The sequence below is a fragment of the Tasmannia lanceolata genome, unplaced genomic scaffold, assembly GCF_043159265.1.
Source record: "Tasmannia lanceolata isolate RefF3 unplaced genomic scaffold, GAP_Taslan_0.1 ptg000044l, whole genome shotgun sequence".
Taxonomy (NCBI): domain Eukaryota; kingdom Viridiplantae; phylum Streptophyta; class Magnoliopsida; order Canellales; family Winteraceae; genus Tasmannia; species Tasmannia lanceolata.
The window spans coordinates 23,555,991-23,574,680 of NW_027518721.1; the positions used below are offsets into that span (position 1 = coordinate 23,555,991).

The 18,690-nt window shown below is 38.9% G+C and overlaps 1 protein-coding gene across 2 annotated transcripts; it reads left to right on the forward strand.

Moving 5' to 3' along the window:
- The first annotated feature begins 8,932 nt into the window (after nt 1-8,932).
- LOC143863970 (uncharacterized) lies at nt 8,933-18,130 on the forward strand. 2 transcript variants are annotated; one of them, XR_013241047.1, is made up of 6 exons: nt 8,933-9,809; nt 10,603-10,723; nt 12,089-12,325; nt 13,223-13,308; nt 13,482-13,631; nt 17,876-18,013. XR_013241047.1 is itself a non-coding variant. In XM_077374781.1 (6 exons), the coding sequence occupies exons 1-6, from the start codon at nt 9,014-9,016 to the stop codon at nt 18,038-18,040; spliced, it is 1,551 nt and encodes a 516-aa protein (XP_077230896.1). In that variant the 5' UTR covers nt 8,933-9,013; the 3' UTR covers nt 18,041-18,130. The 2 variants fall into 2 exon arrangements, 1 of the variants encoding a protein (XP_077230896.1); XM_077374781.1 differs by having other exon boundaries at nt 12,089-12,321; nt 17,876-18,130.
- Nucleotides 18,131-18,690: the final 560 nt, after the last annotated feature.

The window sequence follows — 18,690 nt, forward strand, 5'->3', positions numbered from 1 at the left end:
AGGTGAATGTGGGCGTGCGTAAAATACACACTCGGGATCTCCTCCTTGCGTTCGTTCAACGTGTGTGGATTATGATGTACGGATACCAATACTGAACCCCACACCTCTAGACAAGGATATTATGGTCATTTTGCATGTGACCGTTTCCTTCAGATCCGAAAAACTCGGGTCTTCCGAAGAGCGGATAGTCCTAGGAGAAACATGTGGCGTATCTTGACACGTGGGGATTTAGTCATTTGGACGCTTTTGCCCATGAACTTTTACATTTTCTCCTGGAGTGAAGCTACTATAACACACGCTTGCCATTATTGCTCTTTAAAAAAAAAAAAACAAAGGTTATCCTTGCGCATCTCTATTTGCGGAAGAGATGTGGTCGTGGACATTAATGAAGACACTCTAAAGGCTGTTTGGCTGGTGACAGCTTGATTATTGGGCCCACACCATCACCCATCTTGTGCTCCAGATCTAATTTTCTGCATGTATGTATTTTGTTCGTGAAATAGTTATATATTCGCCCCCTTCTCTTCACTTGGTCAGGCTCCTCTAGTGTATTTATGAGTTATGACCACGGTTTTAAATTTCGTTTTCGGGTATAATTTCGGTGTTCACCAAAATAGAAAAATTTCGGCCAAAATCCTGAAATTTTGGTAGAAGCTCGAGAAATGTCGGTTTTCTGTCCCCCGAAAATTCTGTAAAAAAATTAATATATTAGTATTTTATCGAAATTTCGACCGAAATTTGGTACAATTCCTCGATTCCAGTTTCAGAACATTTCGGTTTCGGTGTTGACCTATCGGATTTCGGTCTGCCGGAATTCTATAAAGAAATAAAAAATTAGTATTTTATCTAAATTTCGACCGAAATTTGGTACAATTCCTCAATTTCAGTTTCAGAACGTTTTAGGTTTCAGTGTTGACCTTTCGGATTTCGATCGGTCGAAATTCTGTAAAGAAATAAAAAATGAGTATTTTATCTAAATTTCGACCAAAATTTGGTACATTTCCACGATTTCGGTTTCATAATGTTTCGGTTTCGGTTTCGGTGCTGACCTTTCATATTTCAGTCTAAATTTAAAACAATGTTTACGACTAGTCTTTTACAATACAAGGGGGTGGCGCGAGGAAGAAAAATGGGCGAATTAGTTTCATTGTGGCATAGTTTTGGAATTTTGAACCCGGGAAAAATGTAAGACTCTCTCGCGGTAGTTTAATCCCGAGTAATCGTCGAGTTTTTCTTCTGAGAGAAATTGCCAACTATTTTCAGTTTTCGCTTTCAAAGAGGCGCCCGTGGAATGAATGGGTTTTATGAAGAGAGATGATGAAAGGCGACAGAGGCGTGAATGCTGGTGGGGCCCACGAACTGCTACTGATTATAACTCATTGTAGGGCCAACTTTTTCCAACGGAGATTTCCCTCTTTTAGAGTGTGGGACCTCTAAATCGTGACACGTATCTAAATCCAACGGTGGCATTGTGTTCTATGCGCCACCTCTTATAATTTAATGAGGTACGCCCATTATGCATAGTGGGTCCTTCTTTTGATCAGAGCCGTTCATTTGAAGGGCTTAGGTTTGGATTACGGACAAAAAATCTCGCCAATCTTGACATCCACTTAAATGTATCTCTTCTCATCGAATGTGAACCATTGCCTACATAAAGATTAGCGGCCATTGTGGGCATGGCTTTAAATTTCGGATTTCGGTGGAGACCGACGCCGAAACCACCCTAAACTGAAATGGTCATTTATTTCGGCCGAAATTCTCCGAAATTTTGGCCTTTCTGAAATCTGACCCAAAAAATCTGTTTTTTTTATAATTAATTTAATATTTCACCGAAATTTAATAATGAATACAATATTTGTTTCGATTTTTGTACCAGATTTCGACCGAAAATTCAAAATTTCAAGGTCCGAAACCGGTACCGAAACCGAAATTTTAAACCTTGATTGTGGGTCATAACTCATAAGTCATAATAAAAGCTAGGTGATTTCTCGTTGTCTTGTGATGATAGCTAGAAATTAAAATGCTATGTTAAATACAATGCCGATATCTCTATGTATCATCTAACGATATTTCACTAACTTTGCTTAAGTGGGTTGATAGACAGCTAACATCATTCAAGTCTTAAGACAAAGAAAGGGAAGCTTATGATGGGAAGATGCCTTTCTTTGTGGGGACGAACTTTACTTCTTCGTTTAAGGAACAATTTTTTTATTTTTTCGTACCTTTTATTCAGGGGACTTACACCCACACTACCATATTTTGATAGTGGCACTACTCTCTTTCTGAAGTAAAAAGCTGATTAAAGAAGTATAAACTACAGAGATTAGTGTCATTATCAAACTATGTTAGTACTGATTTTTTTTATTCACAATCTTATAATTGTTTTGTTTTTATTTTTAAACAACCACCTCACGTTCATTTTTTAATTCAAAACTTTATATGGAGATATACTTTGCTTGCCGAATATGCGACCAAAAGGATAGGCTATTATGGAAGCCACTTGAGGTTAAAAAGTTAATTGGTTTCTTAATAGTGTTTAAGCAAATTGCAATAAGAGTTTTTTGCCTTGAAATAAACTGATTCATCACTAAAAAGTAGTTAATATGTTGTGAGTAATTTGATGAGGTACTAATAAATGTCTCTAAATTTAGTTAGGAAAGAGAACTCGACCAAGGTAAAAGTGAGTCGATTCGGACGAGTCACAGTCAATTTTTTATTAACCTGAGCAAGTCAAAAGAGTTTTGATTGATTTGGTAGGGTAAGATTCAAACTAGAACCAGAACTCAATCAAGGTAAAAGATACTCCCTGAATCTACAATTCACTAGAGAGTTTTTTAGTTAGTGGCACTAGCCACTTCCACTCTTTGTAGTTCTGCAAGGTTTCATAACAAAATTGACAACCTGATTGACTTCTATACTTTGGTCGGGTCTAGTTGAGCTTTTGCTGAAAAATGAATTGGAATCAACCCTAACTCGGCCCGATTTTACTGTAAAAACTCAACCTTGCACCCCTAACCATCTATATTTGCAAAAATCCTTAGATTTTGCAAGTGAGAGAGATTATAGTTTAAGAGCCCATCACATTGCTTTTTCTTCATTGATATTTGCTTTTTATGCAAGATACTATAGATTAAGCAAACACAAGCACTATGGGCTGTAGCCCGCGTGATCGGCAAGCCTACTCAAGTATCTCGCATTATATATTTGCTTAAATATGATGTATTAGTCTCAAAAAAATCGAAACCACTATCGATAGGCCATGTCATGGATGTTTCTTCTGTCTAATCCATTATCAATGGGACATAGCCTGATTTCATTTCTAACGGTCTATTTAGAGGTCACAAATCAGACGGTTAGGATAGTCTCATGTGTAACATTTTTGCACCATGTCGTGTAAAGTGGGACCCAAATTTTGAACGGTTTGGATCATCAAGTGGCCCCACTTTTTCGCCCACTAGGAATCAGATCATGTAGAACATCTCCTATTTCATCGCATGTAGTGAGGGTACTTCTGCTTTCAAAGGATTAACGTACAAACTATGTCGTTGAAGTCTTGTTTCTCACGTGTATTCTAATCTCAATAGCTGATAGAAGTAAGAAGATAGGAAAGAAAGTAGGGCTGCAACTCGAGCCGGGTTTTACCCGACCCGCATCGACCCGACCCGAAAATAGCCTGGGTTGGGTTCAGGTTTCATGGGTTTCGGGTCGAGCCGGGTTGAGCATTCAAAAGCCCGCATGAATCTCGGGTCGAGCCGGGTTTGAAGGGGCCCGACCCGAGTTACATAAGTTATAGTATGTACATTTTTATCTATTGTTAGTTAAAAGTTAAAAGTGAAAACCCACGCACCCACGGTTACTGTATGTGAGTGTAATTTCTGCTTCTATGAGTTGAGTTGATTCAAGTGTTTGATTCAGCATTGTTTGATTGTAATTACAGCATTGTTTAATTACAGTATTGTTTGATTCAAGTGTGATGTGAGTGTAATTACATCATTGTTTGATTCAAGTGTAATGTGAGTGCAATTTCTGCTTCTATGAGTTGAGTTGCCTTGCCAAACAAGAATCTTCCTTAAAAAATTGCCTCAACGTGAAAAAACTCGAACCGACCCAAGATTTGTCATGGGTAGGGCCGGGTTTAGGAATCGTGGGTTTTCTGAAAAAAAACCCCGCATTTTAACTTTTGTGGATGGGAAATGATGAAATATCATTTCGTTTGAAATGATTCAAAACATCTGAATCATGGCATTCAAACAAAGGGTTAGAAACGAAAACTGTTGTGCTCATCACTCAAGGGACACAACTCAAGTGTATCGAAGGGTTTGCAATCTATTCGAGGTTTTCATCCGTCCACAGTAGGGCCCACCTGATGGACTGTTAGGAGTGTAATAATTTAATTAACACATTAATTAAACTAACATCTGTAGATGTTTTGATGGTTTTTTCTGAGTAAACTATGGTTTAAAATTATGTACCCCATCTAAGGTCCCAAGAATCAGTGAAATGAGATAACACCAGCACTCATCTCTTGGAGAAGTCTGGAAAATTTTATTTCAGAAAACAAATAGTTATAGGCGTGCAAACATCCCTTGCACATAGGTATTTATAAAACTTGTAGTTTCCCATTCCTCTTCTAACTAAAACTACACCTAAGCCCTAGATCTAATCCAATGGCTACCATTAACAACCTACACTATTAACAAACAGTAAATAAAAAGGAATACTCAAATTCAACATTTAACACAAAATGTATCGTAACTGTCATGCAACCAGGCTCAATACTCAAAACAGAAACGTGTGCAATAGGGATTTCTTTAGAGCCTTATCCCATTAGACCTAGGAGACATGGATACTAAAAGATCATGAAAAATGCGGAGAAAACCCAATACAATATGGGGAAGACACATGAAAACATGTGAATAACTACCTAAACTACTTGAGTTTAAAATTCAAAATACATAACTAAAAAACCACCTAATCTATCACTAGAATAATCTAACGGTCAGATCTTTCTAGATTTGATCGAATACATTCTAACATGCCCCCTCAAACGTATGTGGATTGGAAATCAGCATACGTTTGATTACAATAAAATATCCCCCAAAATTGTAATTAAATCCACCGATCGATGCACATTGCCAATAATGAATGTCTTCTAATGATATTGACTGATGAATGTTGCCCCGAATGTCTGCTAATGTTGACTGACGCCATTTGCTAAAGAGAATTTCACTTGCAAGATGATGAAAGAAAAGCCTCAATGGGCTAGATGGAACTCGAGATTCCATGGGCGAGTCTTCATGGGTCGGCTACGGATACCGATCCTCATGGAAATCCGTCACTATGGACCTGACCTTAATAGGCAAATGTCGGTCTCTATGGGCTTTGATGGTCGGTTTTGAGTACCGATCCACTTGGAATCTTGAATTAATCTCTCAGGCACGCACCTCGAGACCGAGGCACCTCAACTGAGAAGAGAAAAACTATTTCGGGCACACACCTAAAATTAGGTACCTCAACCGAAATAGGACAAAAAATGAATTTGAAAAGCAGAGGAAGAAGAAGGTATTTAAGTTGGAAAGAAGGGCAACAATTAGTAACTTGAAAGTTTCGGCAAACATAACAAAAATATTGAAAATTAGAAATGGAGTACTATCAAATCCAGAGGATGTTTCAATAAAGATAGAAGGTGGATGGTTGCAACAGAAATGAAGTTTTATTTCTTTTTCTCTTTTTCTTTTTAAAATGGGTCCAGAAAATAAAACTAAGAAGTTGAAATAAAGGGTTGTCATTATCAATATATAAAGAGGCATGTATATTGGAAAAAACCATGGTTTTAAATTTCGACCAAAATCTGAAATTTCGGATTTCGGTGGAGACTGACACCGAAATCGATAAACACCGAAACAGTCATTTATTTCGGCCGAGTCAAAATTTCGGTTTTTCCGAAATTTGACCCAAAAAATCTGTTTTTTAAATATTAATTTAATATTTCACCGAAATTTCGACCGAAATTTAATATTGAACAAATATTGGTTTTGGGTTTGTACCAGATTTTGACTGAAATTTCAAAATTTTGGTCGAAATTTCGAAATTTCAGGGTACCGAAACTGAAATTTTAAACCTTGGAAAAGACAAGATAAGTGTGATTCTAGTAAAAGTAAAATGGGCAATGAACAACGCTATAAAGCATGAGATACCATGGACACTTGGGCTTTGACGAGAACACAGGAATGCAGAAGTCAACAAACTACTGTCAGATATTAGGGGAAAAAAAAAGCTAAATAAGAGGAACGGCTTTGGTGAACAGAGCGCTTGGCGTTTTGTCGCGGTGGTGGGACAAGGCAAGAACAAGGATAATGACGATGAGTAGTACGGATGAGAAAAAAAATCTAGAGATCTAAGGATACTTAGCCTGGCGGACGGCTAGATCGGCTAGACCGGCCGTTTGCCGGAAAATGAAATTTCACTTCTTAGGCTAGATCGAAGGTTTTGATACCATAAAAGATCATAAAAGATCATGAGAAATGGGGAGAAAACCCAATACAATATGGGGTGCTATTGCACTACATTTACAGAGGAAGATTACAAGTGGTTCTCCATGAAACACATGAAAACATGTGAATAACTACCTAACTACTAGAGTTTAAAATTCAAAATACATAACTAAATAACCACCTAATCTATCACTAGAATAATCTAATGGTCAGATGTTTCTAGATCTGATCCAATACATTCTAACAGATACGTCACACATGGTTGATATATTACAAAAAATGAGGAATGATTTTTGAAAATAAATAATTCAAGAGAAATTTTGAGATTCCAAAGGAGAGGATTGTGGATACCACTTGTCAAGACCCGGGTAGAACTCACCCAGCCCTTAAAAAGCTAGTAGTTAATGGGAGGATGCCCAAGTTGTTATAAGCCCATCCACATCTATTCACTTTTCCCTTGTTGGATCTTTGCTTTTGTGTGGAACCCCCAGCAACCTCCCCCTGCAAGCGGAAGCAACATGGATAATCTCGCCTCTCCACTTAGAGGCAACGTGGGAACTCCGAATCTTCTCCGAGGGAATTTCACCGCGCTCGAAGGTACACATGGGTTACCGAGATCTTCCCTGATGGATTTTCTCCATCCTCAGGGGTACACCGTGGTTACCACTAGGGGTGCAACTCAGGTTGAGGCCAACCCGACCTGACCCAACCTGATTTCCAACTCGACGAGATTCAACCCAACCCGACCAAAGGAACCCCCCAACCTGAACATGACCCGAACCCGACCCAAACACAACTCGGGTAGGGAAAACTCAACCCGAACCCAAACCCGACTTGAACTGAACTTGACCTGACTTTTTTCGGGTTGACCCGACTCGAGTTGCAACCCCAGTTACAACATCCCAACTCTGATACCACTTGTCAAGACCTGCGTAGAACTCACCCTTAAAATCTAGCCATCAAGGGGAGGGTGCAAGAGCTAGCACCTTTTCTATCATTTCAGTATCTACTAGTACTTGCTTTGCTCATATGGTGGTAAAAAATGGAAAGAAGATGACAAAGAGTCTTCTATTTGCTTTATTTGCAAATAGAGTGTTCTAGCTATATCAAACCATTTGACCACAATATCTTTCTCAAGAACTTTAAATTTCTTGTGAGATTTATGCATAAAATATAAAAATTAGATGAATTATTCATCAATTTTGCTTTTAATTTAGAAAACATGAGAATTTTTTAATTGTTTCAGGATTTTAAAGTTTAAATCCATAAAAAATTCAACAATGTTTCATTAATTTTGTATCAATGAATTAACTTTATGTTCAAGTAGTCCTTGACATATGCCCAAAGTACTAAATCCTTCCTCTTACGCGTGCAGGGTTTCATTGGCTTTCCTCTAGATCATTGCTCATTGTAATTAGGAAATACTGAGCTTTGGCATGTATGCAATAACTAATAAGGTGTTTTATTGTTGTCCGCCATTGGCAACAAAAAAACTAAATCCTTCCTACTTTCTCATTGATATATATTATAGACTTACCTATTATACATGCAGCTTTTTGATCAGTTGATCTGAACCTTCTGTCGGCCCTACCATGGATGATAGAAGTGTAGGATCGCATTCAGTTAATAAAAGCCTGCCATATCCTATCTACTTTGACCTTCTTTCCCATTCTTTGGGGTCCAACGCTAGTCAGGTTGAGGCCAACCCTAACCCAACCTGAGATAGCATTCCCTCAACCATAACCAAACACAGCCCGAGCCTCGGGTTGAGGACAGTGAACCCTAACCCAACCCGCTTCTAAATCTCCCAACTCTAACCCTAACCAAACCCATCTAACCTGAAATCAGGTCGAGTTGAGTAGGGTTCACCTTGCGCCAAACAGAAAAATAGAATTACCCATAGAAAATCAAGATAAAATTAGAGGGTTCGGTTCGGGTCAGGTCGGGTTGCCAAGGCCTCAACCCTAACCCAACTCGAAATTAAAACGGGTTAGCTTTTCCCAACCCAACCCAAGTCAAAATCGAGTTGAGTGCGACCCAAGTTGCACCCGTACTCATTCTCGGAAGAGCAATTCCTCGCAATGTAATTGTAATTTTTTTCCGGAATAAAGTCCCATAAAACTCGTTCAATTCCTCATTGGTTTCGTTCCTAAACCAGTAATTCCTCACTAAAACAAGGGCTCTTCAGTAAATCACAACGTGAGCAAAATGACACCGAACTACACATGCCTTGTAGCCGAACCGGGTTCTGATGAACCAGGAAGGCCGTACCGGTTCGCAATGTCGGGACTCGGGAGGAGAACGTTGACACCGAAGCAACTTTTAAAAAACCAACCGTCGTGACGCAACGGTAAATAACTGCCAAACCTCTAACTAACTCCTATTCCCGCTACATTCACGTATTCAAAACCCACATCTTCCTTTATAACTCTTTCTCTCTCTCAGTATTTTCAGACTCTCTTTCTCTCTTCCCATAGGCAAGCCCTTGGAAAACAAGGGCCTGCCTTCTGGGCCTCGCCATGGCTGATGATGGATCCGATTCTTCTTATCCGGACCCCACTAAAAGCCCGTATTCGGACAGCGTCCTTGGGCTTTGGGAAGACTCTGTAGTGGATAATTCCTTGTTTCTTCAAGGGGGTCCTTCATCTTCTACAGAACCTCCTCCTCTCCCTTTGCCGCCTTTGAATCCACCCCCTTTGGCTTCGAACCCACCGAACGAAAGTAGTGACTCTGAGGAATGGATTGATCAACTTTGGGATTTTGTTGTCAAAGTTATGATTGATGAAGAAGAAAGTGCTCGTACTGGTGCTAATTATCCTCCTCAACAACAACGAACACCAACGGATGGTGTTAATTATCCTCCTCAAGAACAAGGAACAATGGGTGGTTTTAATTATCCTCCTCAAGAACAAGGAATAATGGGTGGGGTTAATTATCCTCCTCAAGAACAAGGAATAATGGGTGGTGTTAATTATCCTCCTCAAGAACAAGGAACATTAATGGGTGGGGTTAATTATCCATCTCAAGAACAAGGACAAATGGGTGGGGTTAATTATTCTCCTCAAGAACAACTAACAATGGGTGACGTTAATTATACTACTCATGAGAAGGCTAAAATGGGTTGGATTAATTATCCTACTGAAGAGGAGCCTACAATTGGTTTGCATGATGGATCAGTTATCGCTGCGGGACAAGTGAATCCGATAACTTCGGACGTGGATAATGAGATTAACGACTCGTCGTTAATGGTGACTGCGCCAGACCAGTTCGAGTGTGCTTATTGCGAAGTACTTAGAGTCGTAATACATGCTAATGGTATGTACTTATGACTGATGAGAGATTTTATATGTTGTTTGCGTGCGAAGTTCAGTATTTTTTTTTCATAAGTTCATTGAGGCCCACTTCATATGATGATCCAAATCGTTCATTTGGTGGGCCAAATAGTATATAGGTCCTACCCCATAAATCATTTCCGTAGGATGATCCTAACCATCCGATCTATAATAGAGGTTTCTATAGCATGCATTCCCTCTACATATTTGGAGGGTTAGAGTCATCCTGTGGAGATGATTTATGGGATAGAGCCTATGTACGTTGAGGCCCAACAAATGAATAACTTTTTCGAAAAGAACTGAACTTTACGCCATGCATCATATAAAATCTAGTACTTATGTTGGATTGCTCTAAGTTGAAGTTCATTAATTAAAGGGAGCATTTATACATTTAACTTGAAAGGAAATACTGCATTTTTTTTGAAAAGAAATCAACTATTATCCTATTTGGAAGGTTCCTTTATATTATTTAACTCATCAAAGCTATTAAATTAAAAATGATCCTATTTTTAAGATTTTTTATTTTTTACTTTTGTCGAATGAGGGATTTTAATTATTTTAGTGCACATTCAATATAGGGAGATCAAAACACATTTTCTAGAGTTCTTTCTCTTCTAATATAATTAGTTTCATTTTCTCAAAGTTTTAATTACGAGTTTTCGTTGCATGTTCTTTTATTGGACATTTTTTTTTATTCATAAAAAAATTGTTATTATTAATTTATTTTGAATGGATTGTTATTGTTATTTATCTTTTCTTTTTTCCCCTCTATATAGACACGCATAGAGTAAAGCTTGAGATACACGGAGCACTTGGCATTCTCTATCATGGAAAAATTGAGACGAAATATCCTGGCAACAATGGAGTTCCTGAAAATGTAGAGCATCATCATATCGAGTAAGGGTTTCAATTTTTTCATACAATAATTGTAGTTCTATCTTTATAATGCAAAACCTTGACTGATTCTAGTACAGAAAATTGTAACCTAAAATTTGAAAAAGTTTAGACTGTATATAAACCTAAATTCCATAGATATGTTCTCAGTGACTAGATCTGGCTTTGATTATAAATTTTGGGAAACCCTTGTAGTACTAATCTCCATTATTCTCAGGAGATGCCTCCACCCATATTACTGAAGCTGAACTTTGCTACCCTATTTATACCATTTACACATATAGGTGGCAAGTAATATAAGTGGGTTTAAACTCTGAAACTAGATAGAAGGTCGTGACGTGAAGTAGCACGGAGATAGTCTCGTACCTAGGCAAGCCCCCACTTAGGACCGTTACATTCCATCACGCTTCCACATAACATCTTTGATGGCCCACTCTGTGGCGGCTTTCACTTTGGCCCTTTCCGAAGTATACGATAATAGTGGCTGCTCTGATACCAAATATAACTAACCAACATACCGAAAGCCCCGAAGCTGATGGACCGCGTCAAGGTAAGGCCCTTTAAACTTGTCCCCATACCTGGCTGGGTCCCACCTAGTCTCATACCTAGGCAAGCCTCCTTAAGACAATAACATGTTGGCCATTACATATATTGTAAGATTATTATTTACATCAGAAAACTAAATATGCTTCTCAAATATATATCTAGAGATGTATTTACATATATCTATTATATACTATAGTAAATAAATTCTATGAATAATTGAAAAGATACCATATCTTTATGCCCTTTTTAAACTAAAAACTTCCACATAATTCAAAATTTCTCACATTTTTTTTTGAATCAAATGCAAATTCTTTTGAAAAATATGATGAAATTCAAAACTAGTGAAAAAGACATTGTAGTGGAAATTAATTAAACACACATCCTAATCTAGCAGCACTAAAAAGTGATATATCCGCCCCTTTTAATTAATTGGGACACCCAGCAGCAATGTACTGTGGCAATCAGCCCCATTGAATGCTTCTGACGTGAAGTACATCAGCCCCTCTGCAGTCATTGACACACTGTTGTTGGGGGTGTCCCAAGTGATTAAAAGGGGCCTATATATCACTTAGCAAAGTATATATAAAGTTACTACCGGTTACAGATGTATGTTTACACCCATTATATTGCAAATTTTATCCTGTATACAATGTGTGATTATGTCCCATGAATTTAGATTGAAATTTCTTCCCACTAAGGGGACTGCACAAAGCAAAGCACATATCTCATACATTGCAGGTTTTTATTTCTCTTTAGATGAAGATTCTAATTATGCTTTCTTTTTTTCATCCTTTTCCTTATTATCTTCTGGGTCACGGCCAGTTTCATGCCGTATAGTATGGAAGAGGTGAAACAGTTCTTGGTAGAATATGGTGAGACCCGCAAGCGAGAAGGATTAACTCTAGTGCATGACACAATTTCAGACTTCTACAAAACACTGTGCAGCCCCATGAACATTGCCTATTCAAACACCAATCTCCTCCAAATTGAGTCTCAACAACAACAGCAACAGCCGCAGCAACAACAAAGCGTCCAGCGGGAGCACGGGGAATCAAGTAGGTCGGTCTATTCTTTTGTTTACACAGTTTTTTTTTTTTGTTAATTTAGGGCATGTTTGACAACGATAAAAAAAAAAACTCCATGGAATATTAGTGGGGCCAGTTGTGAGAGATGGGTGGAGAGGGAGTGATGATTTGAGAGGGTGGGGATCGTATTAGCAAAACGTGACACGGGAAAAAAATTTAGTAAGAAAGGTTAAATAAACAAAAAAACACAACAAAATGCGTTTAATATGTTTAAAATTTTGTTAGCAAAACATGATACGGGAAAAAATGTAGTAAAAAAGGTCAAATAAAAACAAAACACAAGAAAATCCGTTTAATATGTTTAAAAATATGTACAAAATATAGCAGGGTAAAATTGGAAACTTGGAGGGTTTTTTTTTTTTTTTTTTTACTATTACAAAACGTGTTTTTCTAAAGAAAAAAAAAAAAAACTGCATTTAAAATGGAGTTTTGCTAACTAATGGGTGGGAGTGAGGGGAGCATGGAGAGCCCCTGAAATACAGGAAAAAAAAACCTAGTTTGAAGTAGGGTAATTTTTTTCACCCTTTTTTGATTTCTCCTGCTCTCTCCATGCTACATTCTACATCCTCCTCAACTCCTCTTTTACAATTGAGCCAACAATTGAGCCAAACATGCTAATGGAAGTCAAAGTAAACAATCTAGAAATTGAAAAGGGAAATGATATCTGCGCCAAGTGTTTCAATAAACATGCGCTCCACTTGTTCGTCGTGTAGCATTTAAACGGTTTAAAGAGCTTTTTGAGAACCGTAATATCCTCTGAAATCCCTTTAATACTACACGACAAACAAGTGGAGCGCTTGTTTATCGAAACACCTTGGCGCAGATATCATTCCCAATTGAAAATACTGACTTAGTCTTTTTGGGTCATTAGGAGTGCTGCGGCTGACGAGGAGAGGAATAGAAAAGGAAAACAAGTCGTTGAGGAGAACACACAAGAAGAGCAGCATAGCAGTCCAGGTCAGTTCTTTATCTGAGAATAATTTCGAGTTTTTGTATATAAGAGTTTTGCCACAAAATATTTATCTATTGATTTATTTGTTTGTTTGGTGGTGTTGGTTTTTATTCCGAAATATTTTTCTACTAATTTATTTGTTTGTTTGGTGGTGTTGGTTTTTATTCCTGTGATACAGAGGGAAAGAACAATGAAACTAAAGTTGAACGATTTCGTTCCTTATTTCCACCTCCCCATAACACTGGCCGCTAAGAGGTTGAACTTGTGCCCCACAGTCCTTAAGAAAATATGCAGGCGATTTTTCCTGAAAAGATGGCCTTATAGAAAGGTGAGCTCTCTCTCTGTGAAACAACCAATTACTTCAAAAGCTTAAGCTGTTAGAGAAGGCGTTATTAAATCTAGTCTAAACTGAATGGCACCCTTGCATGAACAAGGTGGAAGGGCACCCCCATTGGTTTATAATAGCACCGATGCGCATTTATAATAGCACCAAAGGTGTAAAAGTCAAAGGCATCAAATGCACTTTTAACCACTTGGGGCACCCTTTCACCTTATTTATGAAAGGGCGCCTTCAGTTTAGACTTCCTCTTTATTCTTTAACACTACCCTTCACTTGTGGCCTCTCTTTTTAGGGTTGGCCTACGTGTGGCACATGTGGTGTTATTTAATTTTTTACTTTAACTCTGCCTCACATGTTGCCCCTCGTTTTAGGGGTGGCCCTACATGTGGCACATGTGACCCCTCTTTTGGGTTGGCCATTGAACCCTTGCTATTTGCTCTCATACCATATGAAACAACCAATTACTCCAAAGCGGTTGGAGAAGGCCTTATTTAATCTTTTATAGTTTAATACTCTCTCTCTCATATACTCGGAGGTGACTTTAATGAAATCAGATTTGTATGTGAAAGAGTCGGATGCAGGAGATCCAATAGCAATATGATTTCTTTCACTGATTTCATATCCGAGCACATCTTAATCGACCTCCCATTGATTGGTGCTCGTTTCACTTGGAGTAGAGGGGACAGCTTGAGTAGGATAGATCGCTTTCTTATTTGCCCTGAGTGGATGAGTTTGGTCCCGGATGTACATCAAATATCTATTGCTCACTCTGTGTCTGATCATTGCCCTATCCTGTTGGATCCGTGACTGGAATCATGGGGACCCCCTCCATTTCGATTTGAGATTGCGTGGTTACAAGTCCCTAAGATGGAAGAAAGGTTGGGAGAATGGTGGGCTTCCTGTAACTTTGAGGGTCCCTCTGATGTGATTATTGGGAGGAAGCTGAGATTTGTTAAGAAAATGTTGAAGGAGTGGGCAAAGGAGAAAAAAAGCGCAGATTCTTGCAGGAAATATTGTTTGGAGAATAGAATCAAAGAATTAGGTTCTCTGGAGGAAGAGGGGTTGGGTAATATGAATTCTAGGGAGGAGTTAGGTAGAATTAGAGAGGAGCATAAATGTATTCTTCTCCATGAGGAGATCTCATGGAGACAAAAGTCTAGGGTTAAATGGTTGGAAGAGGGAGATAAGAACACGGCTTACTTTCACGCTATGGCTAGTGTGAGGAGGAGGAGTAATCGGATCGAATCATTGATGGTTGATGAAGTGAATGTATCGGGCAAAGAAGAAATCTCAAGAGCTATCTTGAATTTCTATCAATCATTGTATTCATCTGAAGGAAATTCTAGACCTCTTCCGGAGAATTTGGAGTTCAACCAATTGAGCTTTTCACAAATGATGAATTTGGAAAAGCCGTTTGAGGAGGAGGAGATCGAGCAAGGAGTATTTTCTATGAGCAGAGATAAGGCTCCCGGACCTGATGGGTTTTGCCTTGCTTTTTTCCAATCATGCTGGGAGTATGTTAAAAGTGATATAATGGGTTTCTTTTATGAGTTTCATTAGGGTATGGAACTGGATAAAGGAGCCGGGGCTACGTTCATCACTCTTATACCCAAGGTGGAGGGAGCTTCTAGGTTAACGGAGTATCGCCCTATAAGTCTTGTGGGTTGTCTCTACAAAATTTTGGCTAAAGTCTTAGCGGAGCGCTTGAAGGCGGTTCTTCCGGTGATTATATCGGATTGCCAATGTGCTTTTGTTGAAAAAAGACAGATTTTGGATTGTTCTTTAATTGCGAATGAGGCCATTGATTCATATCGTAGACTTCGAAAGAGAGGCATATTGTGTAAATTGGATATGGAGAAAGCTTATGATAGGGTTGATTGGGTATGCTTAGATCTTCTTCTAGATCGAATGTGATTTGGTTGTAGATGGCGTAGTTGGATGAAAGTCTGTGTATCCTCCGCGTGGTTTTCAATTTTAATCAATGGATCTCCGAAAGGCTTTTTTAAGTCCTCTCGTGGGCTCAGGCAGGGGGATCCTCTATCCCCTTTCTTATTCGTTATTGTAGTTGAAACCCTCAGTAGGCTGCTTGCTAAGGGTAGTGGTATGGGATTATTCAAAGGATTCATAGTTGGTGATGACAATGTGGAGGTTACTCATCTCCAATTTGCTGATGATACTCTCCTATTTTGTACTCCGGAGATCTTCCAAGTGCGAAATTTAAAAGCGATCTTGAGATGTTATGAACTTATATCTGGTCAGAAATCTAATTTTCACAAATCTAGGTTGTTTACCCTTAATATTCCGTCGGATGAGGCTTTGATCTTGGCCAAGATCCTTAGGTGTGAGTTGGATTATCTTCCCTCCACTTATTTGGGTCTTCCATTGGGGGTTGGGAGACCGAATAAGGATTTTTGGGAACCCATTGTTGAGAGAATTGATAGAAGGTTGGATACATGGAAAAGGAATTTGGTTTCTCGAGGAGGTCGGCTAGTGTTGGTTAAGGCAGTATTGGCCAACATCCCGGTTTATTTCATGTCTTTGTTCAAATGCCCGGTGTCCGTTGCTTTGCGTATTGAACAGATTCAAAGGAGATTCTTGTGGGGTGGGAATAAGGACAAGAAAGGCATTGCCCTGGTCAAATGGAAGGATGTTTGTGTGCCTATCAAGTTTGGTGGTTTGGGTATTAGGAGAGTGAGGGAGTTTAATCATGCGTTATTGGGCAAGTGGTTATGGAGATTTGGTGATGAGCATTCTCGGTGGTGGGTAATGGTTATTAGTAGTAAGTATGGCCGAGATTCGGGGAGCTGGGCATCAAAAGATCTGTTTAAAAAGAAAGGTCTGACGGTGTGGAGAGACATTTTAAAAATGTCCCTCTCCTTTAATTTGAAAGTCAAGTATAGAGTGTATAGGGGTGATAGGATTAAGTTTTGGAGTGATGTGTGGTGTGCGGAGGGGTCTTTAATGTCTCTATTCCCAAGACTGTATAGGGTTGCATCTAATAAGCAGGCCTTTGTTGGTGATTGCTTTAAATGGATCAATGGTGTCATTGAGTGGGATCCGGGATTTAGGAGAAACCTCTTCGATTGGGAGCTTGAACCAGCTTCTAATCTTCATGTTCTTCTTAAGAGTTGCTACATTAAGAGAAATGGGGAGGATAAAAGATTATGGACAGAGGAACCTTCAGGGATTTTCTCCGTCAAATCATTCTACAAAAGCCTAATGCCCTTCACTGACCCTGCATATTTGGCAAAGGTTTGGCGATTCCACTGTCCACCTAGAGTTTGCTTCTTTGGATGGGCTGTTTGTCGTGAGCAGATTCAAACGATCAACTTCCTGAGAGACCGTGGAATGTGGCTTATTGATCATTGTCCCTTATGCCTAGAGGATGGGGAGTCTGTGGACCATCTGTTCATGCATTGTTCTTTCACCAGTCTCATTTGGCGATTCATTTTCATGAGGTTTGGGATTTCTTGGATATTCCCAAAATATATTTCAATGTTGCTTCATCATTGGAGTTTCGTTCCTTGGAGGGAGAAAGGTAGAACCTTGTGGAACTCTTGTTTACTTGCCACTTGGTGGATCATATGGAAAGAGAGAAACTCTAGAGTCTTTGATGGTACGGCTAAATCTCCTCATTGGCTCTATTTGAAAATTATCACGTTGGTCATCTCCTGGGTAAGATGTTTACCTTTGTTCCGGTTTGTTTCGGCTTTTGACCTTTGGGAAGAGTGGAGGGAGGTTTGTGTTAGTAGGGAGAGGAGTCCTCAAATAGTGCAAAGATGGGAGCCCCCTCCTCATGATATGTTTAAAGTGAATTTTGATGGTGCAAGTTTTGGTAATCTGGGTCCGGCCGGGATGGGAGGTGTTTGCCGTGATGATTGTGGAGACGTGAGGGTGGCTCCTCCTTGGAGATTCCTGGCCGTATTTGATGAAATAGAGGATTTAATCATGGGATCATCTATTGTTTTTAATCATGTCAGAAGGTCGGCTAATGAGAAGGCGGATTTGCTTGCTCGGACGGGGGTTTCTGCTGAATTGCTTGAGTGGTTTGATTATCTTCCTCCTTGAGGTTTTTTGTGCTTTCCTGTATTTTTCTCTCTTTCTTTTGTTTTCTCTTTGTATTCTTGGGGTGGCTCATCTCGGGCTCCCGTTTTTTCTTATTCAATATTGCCATTTCAAAAAAAAAAATACTCTCTCTCATATATTGATTTCTGTGTGTGTGTTTTGTACAGTTAAAAAGCATAGACAGGAAAATTGCCAACTTGAAGGAGGACTTGGCTGCAAACAAGGGAGGAGAAGCTGCTGATACTATTAAAGCCAATATAGAGAGGCTTAGGCAAGATAGGGTTCGAGTGTGTTGTGGGTTTGGAGCGCCAAACGCTGCTACATACCATTAACCTAGTTTATCTTCATATTAATGACATTCTACTTAATAAGTGAGATCTATATATAATAAGAACAGTTCTCTTTTAGATGTTCTTGAATAATTTTTCTCACTAGTTTTCTTGGGAGAGGCTATAGATGGATGGTTCAGATCAACTAATACTACTATTCTTCCAATGTTTTGATTCCAAATTTTTTTTTCCTTAGGCCGCCTAAATATCTCTTTGGTAGTCTATTATTTGTAATTTAAACAAATATGTTAAACACGAATTGATGTATGGGGGACTGAGGAGTTTGTGGACCAAGGACATGCAGGCGTAGGAATAAAAAGGGCAAAATCCTCAAACCCTGGCAAGTTAAAAGCTCAAACCCTGCTTACTTTAACAGCCATACGGTTAAACCTGAAAGCTATCCCCAAGCCAAATATACCCTTTAGTAAACTCTATTTACTTACTTCCGAGAAGATCAGAACCTGAGACAGAGAGAGGTCTATTCATTGAATATGCGTGTATTCTTTTTCAAACTCTCCTTATAATCTCAGTTTGTAAACGAAAAAGAACCAACTAGAATAAAAGGGTAAATCAAAATTTTAGATCTTGTGAAAAAAATAGGTTAAGAGGGGCAGAATGGATTAAAAAGGGAGTGGAAACATCATTCAGTATCT